The following is a 14,632-nucleotide window of genomic DNA, read 5'->3' on the forward strand; positions in this document are numbered from 1 at the left end:
CATCACTTTGATAATGTTATTCATCTTTGCTTATTATTATAGAGGAGAGATGCTGAAATGCTTGAGCATGCTTTCATGACTCATTGTTTTAACCATTATAACTTCCCCTTTGTGGACTTTCCTAATAAAATACTCCATAGAATTCAATATAGCCATAACACACATATCAAACAAGCATAGGATATCATTCCAGTCCTTTAGTATTTGCACTGGCTGCCATGAGAATTACTACAGCACTGGTAAAGTATTGGTCTTTTGCCGATGTAAACAACATTCAAACTGGGGGGAAAAAAAAAAAAAAAATGTACATTCATACAGGTAAGCAATACAAAAATCACTACAGAAAGCAAATATTCCACATCTGGTATGTTTGAATATGTTTATCTTCCATGAAAAGTAATCAGTCAGGGCATAAGATGTAATGAGCAGAATACAAATCAGGGAAGAGACACACAAACAAAAACAATCAGAGAGCAATTATAGTCTGCAGTTTGAAAACCTGTGTTTTTGTCCAACCACATTACAATGATGAAGTACACAGCTCTGGAGTGTATTTTCAAAAGTCTTAATTATTGTGGGTTGAAATGGGTTGGGTAGTATGGACAAAAGGTGAGACTAATGTCAGTAAATTTAAATTAAAACACAGTAACACGGATGAGACTTCAGTGTCATGGTCCCTTGCATCTGCACCTCATGCTAACTCAGCATTTTCACAACTTCTGTTCATTTCCTTCTTTAAAAATAAAAAATTTAAAATTTTGTTTAATTATTTTTCTCCAGTATTGCATTTCAGGCCTTGAAAAAAATGTAACTATGTTGTGACTACACTGTTCTGTAGTCAGTTTTATTTTGTTATTTTTATTTGAACCTAGGTTCTTACATTTTTTAATGTGTATAGTTTCCTTGGGTTTGAGAAAGGCACCATATAAAAAAAGTATTATTACGATTATTGTTGTTTATTAAATGTCACTAGCCTCAGGAATGATCAGTTAACTGTAGCTCAGATTACAACCCAACCAAATGTTTCTCAGAGCTCAAGCAGCAGAAACATTTCAACATCAACTTTTCAGAAGGGGCTATGTGAATTACACCTTCATGGCAAGCAAAGCAGAAGAGTGGAAATTTGTCCTTTGGTCCGATAAATCCAACATGTCTTTGTAAAATGCAGAGAAGATGAACAGCTAATCTCTACAGGTGCGAATCCCACTCTGAAGCACACAGCAGAAGGTGTAACAATGTGTGGATGTCTTATATTTATTTAGAACTTAAGTATGGCACTCAGTGCACTCAAAGATCCCATGACCCCAAAAATAGGCACAACCTCTTGCCCCAACATGTCATGGCATAGTGTTGTTATTAGTGATCTCAGAAGAACTTATACATTTCGGTACCAAGTCGATACCAAAGTTTAGAAAACATGATACCAGCTTTTTAACAACAACATCAGAAGCACCAAGGAAGTTGGTACCCCTCTCATGCATGACTGCAAGTACGCCAAAATCTTGTGAAGGCACAATTAAAACAAGAAAATACTGAGTAAAAACTAGATGCGAAATGACCCACAGTGGTGATGATAAATAACCATATCAACACGTGTCGAAATCAAAAACAGTGAAAGTCATGTCTGGAAATGCTTTGAATCTGAAGTAGGAAAATGTACCTCTCACACACACACTCATTATTGTCACTTTTATCACATTATGGAATTATTTCAAAAAACAATTTGTGCCTTGATTGTGAAATAATGTTAACATACCAGATGAGCTATAATCATTTAATTTGCATTGTCAGACATTTGTAAGAGGAGATGAGAATACAAGATTAACATTAACAATTTAAATTTAGAAATATGACTTATTTTACCTAACTACAGGACTAAACACCGTAACACAGCTTGTTCAGTTGTTTTCACCTTTGCAATCTAAGTAAAGCTGCATCTTTACTTGCAAAGGCAGTGACTTAAAAACCATCTATCAATTTTATTAGTCAATTATTCCTGTAAAAGTGATGCAAATAATGCTTTTATCAAATAAAAACTATAAAATTGTGAAAAATCAAACTATAAAGATGCATTTAATGGTTCAATCACATTAAAAATAGCAACTGCAAAAGTATTCAGAACATTTATCTTTTTTCCAAAATGATGCAATATAGACTTTCAAAATTTGTTTAAAATAAAAAATGAAGCCTGAAGAAGGGGCCCAAGTTGCCTCGAGAGGTTGCATATTGCAATTTTTTTAGTTAGCCAATAAAAGGAGTCATTTTGCTTGACTTTTCTCTACATTCATAATGGCTAACACGGTACAACACCCTAGTTTTAAAATAAAAAATTAAATCACACATACTTGTGGATAAGACTACCTTCAATTTTTTAACAAGAAACCTAATGCAATACTTTTATTAAATATAAAATTACCTGCGTGTGTGAAAATACTATATGAGGTTATAAAATATTCTATTGAGAAATAATAGAATATTTTATAACCTCACATAGTAATTTTTCTTTTTTTAACACACGATTGAAGGTAGTCTTATCCACAAGTATGTGTGATTTAATTTTTTTTTTCTCAATGAACAAAGGAGGAGGCGATCTGGAGAGTAATGACAGGGAAAGAGGGCTGTGCTAAACTTGAAGCAGGAGTGTAGTCAAGTATAGTTTTACCAAAAAGTTTGTGAGAGAGACAGAGAAACACAGAAGGGTAAGTGGCGTCTCCTGGATCAGTGAAAAGGCAGAATGAATTGGGAAAACAGACTTGGTTTTGTCCTCTGTGTAATAACAGTCCTTCTAATGGGAACTAACAGCTGCCAGCGCAGCTTAGTAAAGGCCTTCCCGATGGCTAGAACAGTAGGGAAGGCAGTAAATAGTTCAATACAGTCTTTTAGAATCGGTTCTGTTCTGCATCATTCTTGCCATTTTCCTGTTTTGAACCTCCTACCTACTTTTCTTGTTAAACTGAATTATCAGGCTCATGCATTTTCCTTACTTGAACCATGAAGAAGTCAGTACAATACTTGAGTGAGATCTCAGTACCTTTACTGAAGATAAGCAGTTTTGCCTTTATGTAAAGTATCCATGCAGCCTTCCATGTTACCTACACAGTTGTATAGTGAGCATATTTTATAAAACCGAATCTGGAGCATTTTTGCAAAGTTTATAAACTTTTCTGATTTCTGACAAGTTTACTTTACCCAATATTATTTTTAACATTATTTTTTTTAATTCCTGTAAATTAAATGAATAATCCATATAAAAAAAATCTAATATCTTACTTAGCCCAAATAATTTGTAGTGATGTTCAAGAAAAATTTCTCATGTTTTCATGCAGAACACGAGAAAACAGTTTGGGTCATTTCAAGTGAGAGCTCAGGATATTCCTGTACAGATAGTACGCATTTACAGTAATAAGAATAGCTTTTAGATTTAGCAGCTGCAGTGTGCCCCAGAGCAGCAGACATGGAGTTAATCAAGACTAACTGTGCAGTTGCATTGTGCTTCTTGGTGTAGGAGCAGGGGAACAAAGTTGCGTACTATTCTAGACCACCTTGTGAGCTGGTTAAACAGACTTAGTAGGGTGGGTAATGTTACAAAATGTATTCTGCACACATCAGGCAGACTGTTGTTATGGACATGATTAAAATCATTAATATTCAAATAAAGAAATATGGAAACCATATTTAATGTTTTTGTTTTAGACTGAAGTATAGAGTGATACTGAATATTTACCTTAATGTCAAGGAAAAAGAACAGAATGCATGGAAATATTTATTTTGTGTAATAAATGAGCTAGAAAATTAAGGAACAACATAAATTTAACCATTAACCTTCTGTAATGCTTTAGGTGAAAATAAATAAGTGATAGTACTCTGTTTTTGCCAGTTTCTTGCTCTTCCTACCAATGCATTGCAAATTTTACATGATTTCTTAAACAAGTGGTTGGGTGCCCAGAGTGTCATGCAGATATCTTTGCAGATGTTCCTCAGGTTTGATATGACAGCTCGTACAATATTATAATGAGAAGTCAAGAAAAATGACACTTTTTATTGGCTAACTCAAATGATTACAATATGCAAACTTTCGAGGCAACTCAGGCCCCTTCTTTAAGGCAGTTTGCAATGAGCCAATAGGTGTAATTTTGCTTGACTTTTTATTGCATCCACAATGGCGAACAGCGTACAACACCCTACCAATATTTACTATACAGAGCTTGCATTCTACTGTGGAGGTTGCCCCACAACTATACATTCTTTACAAATACTAACCAGCTTCTGATTAAGTATTTTATAAATTTTTGTGACTGTTGGATCAATTTAATTGTTAGGAAAAGCTGAACATATAATGAATGACAACTCTTCTGTTATCTAAGTAATTGGGAAATTAGTTACAATGTGAGAATTATGCTTCAAATTCTAGTAAAGTGTACAGTACATCTCATTGTCATTACTTTCTGTATAAGGATTTCAGAGCACTTGAAGTGAAGAACATTAAAGTAAAAATATTTGAGCTCTGACAAGCAGATAAGTTTAACACAATTTTTTGGGTCTATTTGGGATCCAAAAATTCTCAGCTTATCTACAAATATATATGGCATTTAGATTTTTTTGTGAATAAACAATATTACTAAACCTAAAAAAACTGGACCAAAAAAATAAATAAATATGGAACTTTACCTTGTTGAGTTAGAGTGGATCTCAACATTCCACTTTTTGACCATATTTTAATCTGACCATCCTCACCAGCTGCAAGAGAAAATACAAGGAAAAGAAATATATAAAAAAAAATGATTCAATGCTGAAAATTCTTCACATGTGTAAATTAAAGCCAGAATTGATTCAAGGTAACATGTTTTGGCTCGCATAAACCCAGAATGGTAAGGCTGGACAATAGAAATGATATTTGCATTGATCATCACATAAAATTTAAACAACATGAAAATACAAAACTTTGATATACTGTCGATAAGGAACATTGTTTAACACATACAACAGTCTAACACACCACAAAAACATCTCCAGTTCCAACCACTCATATATTACTCTTTTAAAAACAGTGTTTTTAAAAAAGAGAGAGGAAAGAAAAAAAAAAAAAAGGCACAGCGAGGTTAATTGAGATACTGTAGCAGTGGGTGCATACCGCATGCTACTGTTCCAGATACACAACCGCCATTAAAGGGATGAACATTCAATCAGCGGAATCTTTAAGTGCCAGTAAAGAAAGCAACAACTCAGCTGCCATAAAATTAAAAAAAAAAAAAAAGATAGTGTATAAAAAAAGGTAAAAAGTACATCAATGGTGTGGCAATCCTTAGACTATTTAAAATTTGACACATCATAGAGTGGTGCTGTGTATTGTTGTACTTTTGCAAAGTAAAACTGGAAATACTACAAACCTACTTATCACCTTAAGAATTGCCATCCAATAGAACATACAGAATGACAGCACTTACAGTCACAAATACCAGCAATGTTAAACCCATCCCCAGGAACTATCAGAAAAAGCCCATTGACAACTTCTACTGTCAGACTTTTCAAGAGTAAGCCTACTCGCAAAGTGGTGGTTTTGCATTGATACTTGCCTTTAAAATGTGCCCTATCAAAATTAAACTTAACAGTTTTAGATGTTGTTTCTGTGCTTTTCCAAAACATTGAGAATTATATAACATGATGGTCACTTAACCAGGACAGAATTCAGGATATACAGGTAGTTGAACTGCTAGGGTCATTACAAAATACTACATCCAGATAGGATTCTGCACACTTTGGCATTTTAACATATTGTGCTGAAACCAGTCATTAATTAAGCCTAAAAACATCTTCGCCACTCTCATATTTGTAAGGTTATCCCATTTAATATCTGGGTAATTAAACGTCCCCCAATGCTATAATATCCCACCCTTACTTACCTTTTAATTATTATTAAAAAGATTTGAATTGAAATTACAAATTCAGATGTCTTCAATGAGATTTGGTTCATTATCCAATTGAAGAAGACATGCATTTAAATTCTGTTTTGCATACATGACAAACCTCCTCCTCCTCCTCTGTTTTGCACATTCTTTCTAAAAAGTGTAACCATCTTTTTTATACTCATCTCATCTTTGTCATTTAGCCAGCTTCACTCTTTACAACTTTCAGGTCCACCACCTACACTCTACTTAAAATAAATGCTTTCTTACTTACAAATAAACCCTTCAGCCTCTACTAGTGTGAACACCTTTCTGAATGAGTACTATATAGCGGCCTATCTAATTATTCTTTATATATCTTAATGTCTCACCACTAAGGAATCGTGGTTATTCTTAACTGTTCATTGCTACGTTGCCAGTTATTTATTCACAGACTAGCACCTTGGCGCGCGCTATGCTGCGCGTTGGATGACCACAGTTGAAGGACTCCCTGTTTAAACGTGGCTGCCAGTCGTGAACTGGGTCGTTCATCGCACCACATTTGATTTTTGCATGGGAAACAAAATTTCAAAACAAAACCCATGATTCACGAAGTGTGGGACGCAGACTAATGAGAATCGTATACGTTGTGTAAAAGGTTGTAAGGAAGAGGAGGATGATGCAAAGCGATGTAGGTCATTTGAGTGGTTTTCATTAACTTCGTCAGTGACATGCAGCACTGTGTCATCGCGTCCATCACCTTCATTGCACATAGTAATGTCTGTGGAGTCACAAAATCCCGTGGCATTCGAGTGGACAGAGTCGAGTACTTCTTGGTAAACAACGTTTTGTGTGAAGTATTTATTAGTATCTTGTAGTAATTTCCCTTGACTTTTGGAAGGCAATATTTTTACTTTCACTTTTCTTTCGCGATCACGGTGTAATCTGTTTTCTCTCTCTGTAGGAGTTTCAGTTGCCTTCAGCAGCGGCAAAGACGCGCTGTTGAGCTAATCTGTGTGAATGCTGAGTGTCCGTTTCTTGCGAGCGACTGTCACGCCTTTGCCTCTTTGCTTCGTGATCACGCTGTAAATGTGTCCTCTCTCGCAGCAGCAGGTTTAGTTGCGCTTCGCTTCGCATTGTTCGTAAGGTCTCCTCCGTACAAATGCACATGGGTAGCTGAAGACGGAAAGGCATAGTGGGCATAGTGAAACACACGAATTGGTGACCAGGGGAACCATCCAACTCAGACGCTGGGCTCGAAATACTTAAGTGCACATGTTATTTATAATTTAATTTTTTTTTTGTTATGAACTTTCCCAAAAGAGTTGATCCCTGTAAATAGTTAATAGTATATCAACAATATAATCTGTTGTAGTACGGGCCTTAATTAGTGTCACACCTCATAACCTACATACACCATGTGTTTGGCTGTAACGCCAGAAGCGCGGTGGACCCTGGAAGGGTAGGTTGTGGTTTCTGTTTCTTTCGTGATTTTTTTATTTAATTTTATTGATTATTTAATAGGCAGAGGGGAGAAGACGTTAATGTGACGCTCCCTCTATTTCTTTACTTTTGTTTTGAAAAGATTTTCGGGAACAGGAAAAATAAAAAGCAAAGGGGAAAGAACGGAGGGGGGTAAGCAGGAATTCTGAGAGGGGATGGACTGGGGCTTTTCTACGGGGAGGCTATACAGCCAAAAGGAACGCGGACCCGGACACGGACACCGTGATGGCCTTTTATTATATAGATTTGCCAGATTCCACAACTGCGTTTTCTTCATTCTGTCCCATGATGCACATCAAATGCTACAGGTTTTAACAAGTTTTCAAAACACTTGGCTGTCTTTGCTGCTGTTTAGGTCAGGTTAGGAAGTATACGCATGTTGTTGCACCCTCCACACCATGAAAAAGCTTGAGATCCCAGTTAGCAAGCCCTCTAGGCAGACACACAGTCCATTCCCACCCTCCAGAAATGACCATCTATCTTCCATAGTCAGGTGTTACGTAGGCATCCCACTGGCCTGGTCCATCCACTCGCGTCCTCAAAATGGAGGATCCCATGAGTTGGATCACTCTCTGGGAAATTATACCACATGGTCATAGTGCTATAACAGAGGGTCCCTCACAATGCAGGTAATGTGCTTCATTCAGGACTCTGTGAGCAACTGCTAATTTGACACAAAGTTGAACCAACAATACCCAAGGATTCTTTTAGGAGACACAGTACCAAAGTAGTCCACTCTTCATCTCAGGTCACTGGATAGCTTCCATGTCTCGCAATCATAAAACAGGAAGCACCAGAACTCTAAAGACTTGGACCGTTGCCCTTTTGTAGCTATATTAGGGCCGGTTTATACTTCACGCTCAGAACGCGTACGCGCCCGCATCATGGCTGCCACACGCTCCCAGCGCTCATTTCACGCATCCTCTGAGCAGGTCCTCAGAAATTAACGCGACGCGTGCGCGAGCTGCAGTACCAGCAAAAAGTTGGGGGGCGCAGTGTGCTAAAAGTCGGAACGTGACGTCAGAGTCTCTGTTTACTATCTACATGTGACTGCAAGCCTCTATAGAGATCCTTCGGGGATCGATGTGCGCGCTTTGCTGTTTGATGAATGATTCAAAGTGGTGAAACAAAATGCCGACATACAGATGCATTCGTGGTGCTTTTATATTCAAGCGCCGTCATATTCCCGATCGTAATGACACGATACATTTTAAAAGTCTCACACACCATCTTTTGTGCCGTCTGTTTTTTATTTTTTTTTACTTTACCTGCTGTCAGGTCCAAGAAGCTTGTAGCGATTAAAAACTGGGATGACGTTTACGATGGTCTGCTTTAATAATAAACTACGAGGTTAAAGTGGACATTTCGAGATTAAAGCCGAAATTTCCACTTTAATCACAAAATACACGTTTTCACCGTGTCTTTTATTTTTTTTCTCAGTGCTATACATTATGTTGCCGATGTGAAGTTGAAAAAAAAAAATAGACGGCAGAATGGTGGCTCTGAGGCTAGGGATGTGCACTGGCAATCGGAAGGTTGCTGGTTTGAATCCCGTAAATGCCAATAGAGACTCTGCTCTGTTGGGCCCTTGAGCAAGGCCCTTAACCCGCAATTGCTGAGTGTTTTTAGTACTGAGAAAAGTGCTATATAAATGCAAATAATTATTAACTATTAAATAGGAAGAGTCATCAGAGACATGAATGTCGCTATCAAGGTAAGTAAACCTCTTGATAAGGTCAACATTCTCTCAACAGACAGATACACTGCTAATGGCTGTGCCCAAAATGTCATTAAAGGACTGGATCTTGGTTTTGAACCAGGACACTGCTAAAAGATCACAGCATCGTCGTCAAAATCAAAATCAGTGAATCTCTCTTCACTAACAAATGGGCGGATTTTTGAGGGGTGGGTAATTTTGGGCCGGGTTGTTGGGATTGCATGTTCATGTGGGGAAAAAAATGCTTTAAAAACTCTTACATTGCTCTTTACTGGCAACCGAAAAACAAAAGTTTTTACATGCAAAATGTGTTAGTGCTGTGTGAGAGTTAATTAAAATACACAAAAACATTCAGCACACCTTCCACTTCAACTCACAATGATGTTAGCAAATTATTACATCAGTCTCTGTCTCAAACAGCTTCCACGCTCAGTTTCCTAAGAAATCAGAATCATTGCAATTTCCTTCTATCCTTCTATTATTATTTGTCAGTTCACATTTGCTCCTGCACAATTATTTAGCTGGAAGTTTAACATTATTACACTAGTTCATACGCAGTATATATAATGTACTGTGAAAAATGAGGCACCTGTGGGAAAAAATACTGTAAAATGGGAATTAAAAAAAAGTGATGTACAGTATATGTAATTATTAATCAATACATTTCCAGGAAAGTACAGCTCCCATTTTAAAAACAGCATCAATTCTCTCAGGCACACCTGAATGTGTCTTCTGAAGGTACTACTATGGCAAGTCCTTTAGCAGTAAGAATTCTGCACATTCTGCATGGATGTCTTTGTTGTCAAAGTGCAAATGCTGCATGGTAGTCTGATAGCAGTCACGGGACATTGTATCTTTGATTGCTGGTACAACAAATAGTTCTAAACAGGCATCAAGCACAGCACCAACAGTGGTCATCGCTGCTCTTGTGAAAAGAATGGAGATAAATGCCATCAACTCAGAGGAGGAGAGGCAAATTTGTTGTACCACGTGAATGTCACTGAGAGAATAAAACTGAATAATACAAAAAACAAGCGCTCACTTTTACAAGTAGCTAAAATTTATACTGGGAGTTGCAGACTCAAATCAAATGTTTTTTATAATAATAATAATAATAGCAGCTCACTCCTCAAAAATGCAGAGCGCCCAGTCTCGAATTCGGTACCTTTGGGTTATAAGGCAGCAGTTCTTACCTCTGCACCATAATGAATACATATCAACTTCCTGTCAATTGACATTTGAGCTTGGGTTTTTAGCGAATTGACATTGACATGTAAATCAAATTATTTTTTTTTCCTTTGGTTATACTCTTGAATAAAAGCACACGTGTTTATTTGATATTTTGACTAAAGTCTTCACACATTATATACATTTCGTGTCATTATTAGTATAACATGGGAAAAGTTTCTGCTTTAGGTATGTATTCAGCATTTCTTGCCTCGCATTTCCTTTCATCCTACACAAACCCAGACCTTTGTAGACACGGAACACACATGAAATGCATGTATTCCAAATAACGATATACTGTATTATTTACCCTATACAACTCCAGGCACCTCGCATGGAGATAAGGAGCCTTGGTTTGAGCTGGGAGAGTTGAGCTCCATCAAGGTGGGGGATGAGACAGCAGGCTGCTTGCGCTAATCAACACATCTACAAAACAAAAGATGCTGATGGAGAGGTGCAAAGGGATTTAAGAGGGGCCAGGATTACGAGTTTTTTGTGGTAGGCTTCAAGGATTCTAGTGTTAAACATCTCCTAGGATCTTCATCTCCTGACTTTATGCCAACCTGGGAAATGCCAGATCTGAAAGCTAATAAATAAGAAAATCTGAGGCTATCCTACTAGATTATCATTCCTAATTACACTTCTATGATTCCCCATCCATTTACACTTGGTCGATTTAGAGGCAGAAGGACTATAGATACTACCAAGTCGTCCTTTTTAGTATGTATAATCATTTCTGTTTATTGTGTTTACTTTCTTTTTTCTGTGAAAAGGTGGCAGGGAACTAAAGGACATAGCAGCAAAAATAAAGGCAAGAAACCACCTCCAGGGGGCATATTCGTCTGATACACTCTCCATTACACTTATACTACATTTTTACTAAAGTGGTTTGTGAATTACTTAAAAATAATTGATAAGAATACGGCAAAAACATTTTTAACTTTAATACTAAAAGCATGGAATAAAATTCCAAAGTATCAAAAATACAACAACGTGTACAATCAGTAGCAAACTGCTTGCTAAAGACATGGAAGTTCATTCCTCACATTTAAGATACAGAAATATAAAAAGAGCTAATGATATTCTTTAGCATGTTTTTCAAAATGACTTTTTCTTTTGAAACAAACCAAGACAAATAATTTATTGCAATTTCATAAATCTCACCTGTGACTAAAGCAGTTCCATCATAATTCCATCTTCCTGCTAGTACTGCACCACGGTGGGCTTCAATAGTCTTTTCAATTCGACCACTTTTTGAAACTAGGTGGAACTTCCCTGTAAAAATAAATAAATAAATAAATAAAAATAACATTTTTTAAGTAAATTGCAGAAGACTTAAGTACATCTGAAGCAATCTTTTTCATGACTAGTACAGATCTGGATCAAGTTGTAGGATGAGGTGTTAATGCTATAGAGAATGACAAATTAGCATGTTCGGCAAAACCATGCTAGAACACATCAAGGACATCATCCCTGACAGTCTGGACCCCCTCCAGTTTGCCTACCGTTGCAACAGGTCCACTGAGGATGCCAACTCCATAACACTTCATACCACCCTGTCTCATCTGGAAAACAAGAACTGTTATGCCAGGCTGCTGTTTGTGGACTACAGCTCTGCATTTAACACCATCATTCCATCCCAGCTCATCAGTAAACTCCTGGATCTGGGGCTTAGCTCTTCATTGTGCAATTGGGTACTGGACTTCCTCACGGGCAGACATCAGCAAGTGCATATTGGTGGAAAAACCTTAATCTATTATCCCCATCAACACTGGCACCCTGCAGGGCAGCATGCTGAGCCCCCTGCTTCTATACACCCATGATTGCATGGCTAAGTACAGCTCTAACACCATCCTCAAGTTTGCGGACGAGACCACTGTAATAGGTCTGATCAGCGAGGGCGATGAGACGGCCTACAGGGAGGAGGTCAGACTCCTGCCATTATGGTGTCAGGATAACAACCTCACTCTCAATATTAGCAAAACTAAGGAGATCTACATCAGAGGTGAGGCTGTGGAGCAGGTCAGCGGCTTTAGGTTCCTCAAGGTCACCCTCACCGATGACCTTAAATGGTCAAGTCACACTGTGGCAGTAGTCAAGAAAGCTCAATGATGCCTCTATTTCCTCAGGAGACTGAGTAAGACCCGGATGTCCCCCACAACCCTGTGCAGATTCTACAGATGTACTGTGGAATCCATTCTGACAGGATGCATCACATCCTGGTACAGCAATTGCTCAGTTCAAGACTGCAGAGCTCTGCAGAGTGTGGTGAATACAGCACAACAGATAACGGGCACACAGATCCCTGTGATCCATGACATCCACACAAGGCTGTCTCAGGAAAGTGAACCGTATCAGGATGTGACCCCAGCCACCCTGCATTGTCACTTTTCACCCTCCTCCCATTTGGGAAGCGACTAAAGTCCATTTGGACACACATCTCCAGGTTCAGGAACAGTTTCTACCCAACTGCAATCAGACTCATTAACAATCAGTAACCTTGTGTCACCTCCACTGCTACCTGCACATATACTTCTGCTACTGTCTCCATTTATTCCTAGGAATCTGGTTTTATTTATATTTATTGTGTTTTTTTGTCTATGTTCACTGTCTGAGGGAGCACATGCAAACAAGCATTTCATTGTACGTGGTACTTCTACACATGACAATAAAGAATTGAATTGAAAACCCCACAGCTGTTCCATTTTTTAAATTACATATTAGTGTTGCACAGTATACAAGTACGAAAAAAGCAATAAAGTACTAATTTAAAAAAAATAAATAAATAAATCATTATGCAAAACGTGGCAATCTTACTACATGAAAACAGGACTCAAACTGCTTTATATGACCTTTATTGAAATGGAAGATCTGTGTCTTTAATAGCAAAGACGCAAGGTACTCGCTCATGGATTTTGGCAGTAATCTAACTCCACAGTGGTGTTGTGTCTGTGTGAATAGCAGAAAACGATAGCTGAGCTTCGTTACAGAGGTCGTCAATTCAGTTACAAAAAAAATGGATGGAACAGGTATATATATATATATATATATATATATATATATACACACACATACATACATACATACAAACAAAAGTATTGAGCAAAGGCTGTGAATACTTATGTACATGTGATTTCTCAATTTTTTTATTTTTAATAAATTTGCAAAAACCTCAAGTAAACTTTTTTCACGTTGTCATTATGGGGGTGTTGTGTGTAGAATTCTGAGGAAAAAAATGAATTTAATCCATTTTGGAATAAGGCTGTAACATAACAAAAATGTGGAAAAAGTGAAGCGTTGTGAATACTTTCCGAATGCACTGTATATATATATATATATTGTTCCGACATGCCCGGACACCATCAGACAGACACCGCACCTTTATCAAAAGGTCTTTTATTTTTTCATCCATTTCCCCACACACAACTCAGTCCCGCACAGTCCACTGTGCCATCTTGCCCAAATCACCTTAATCCCGAGCCTTTCTCTTTCTGTCCCTTGTCACACTGTCCCTGGGACTGCTTTTCCTCTCTCTAAGGGAGCCTCGACTCTACCTCCCCACGACTGTAGAAAAGCCAATCAGTTACAAAAAAAATGGATGGAACAGGTAAATAACGCTAGACGTACCCAACTTATTGATAAAGAGGTTAGTCAAAGTAAGGTACATCAATACTTTGCTTATTATGTAAATGAAACATTTGAACCTAAAGATATTACGATGTTTGTTTGCAAACAGTGGCTTAAAAGGCTTGTCTTAACAAAGGAGGCAACACATGGAATGTTCCCAACCATTTATCTTTTGCTCATCCCAGTGCCTTCCAGGAGCTCAGAATTTGATAGGTGTGAAGCAGGGTTTACAGTATAAATGAGTTAAAATTAAGTTATTTTGATAGCTTAACAAGTGCAGCATTTTCATACAGTATCAGTTCACCACACTTTCTCAAGCTTTTTTGATGAGCAGATATAAACAAAAAACTACTTCAAGATCAATCATTGCAATTCTGTAAAGAATAATGTAAACCATCATACTAAATAGCACTAATCTGCTATGTAGTCTATACGCTGCACACAGTTTTAATTAAAGCCAATCTCATACCCCAACTCTGTTTGCTTGGCTCCAAATATGGGGAAATGTGTTACTTTGTTTACATTTCAATAAGTTTGGTTGTGTTTCATACTTGTAGTTTGACTGAAAGTTTTAATATACCAATAAACACCCTGTTAGGCATGTTATGGATTTCTTTCATTAAAAAATTGACTTTTATCACGAAAGGGTTGACAACATTGTATTTGCAAACTGACG

General features: G+C 37.4%; 1 protein-coding gene across 3 annotated transcripts in view; it reads right to left on the reverse strand.

The window, feature by feature from the left end:
- ift80 (intraflagellar transport 80 homolog (Chlamydomonas)) overlaps window positions 1-14,632 on the reverse strand; it is a 261,632-nt gene that overhangs the window by 209,360 nt on the left and 37,640 nt on the right. For all 3 annotated transcript variants that reach the window (XM_039756563.1, XM_039756573.1, XM_039756581.1), the window contains exons 4-5: window positions 11,494-11,604; window positions 4,669-4,737 (exon numbers count right to left, since the gene is read on the reverse strand). In XM_039756563.1, the coding sequence (XP_039612497.1) occupies window positions 4,669-4,737; window positions 11,494-11,604 (180 nt within the window). The remainder of the gene's footprint in view (window positions 1-4,668; window positions 4,738-11,493; window positions 11,605-14,632) is intronic.

This window comes from Polypterus senegalus, chromosome 1 (assembly GCF_016835505.1).
Source record: "Polypterus senegalus isolate Bchr_013 chromosome 1, ASM1683550v1, whole genome shotgun sequence".
NCBI lineage: Eukaryota > Metazoa > Chordata > Cladistia > Polypteriformes > Polypteridae > Polypterus > Polypterus senegalus.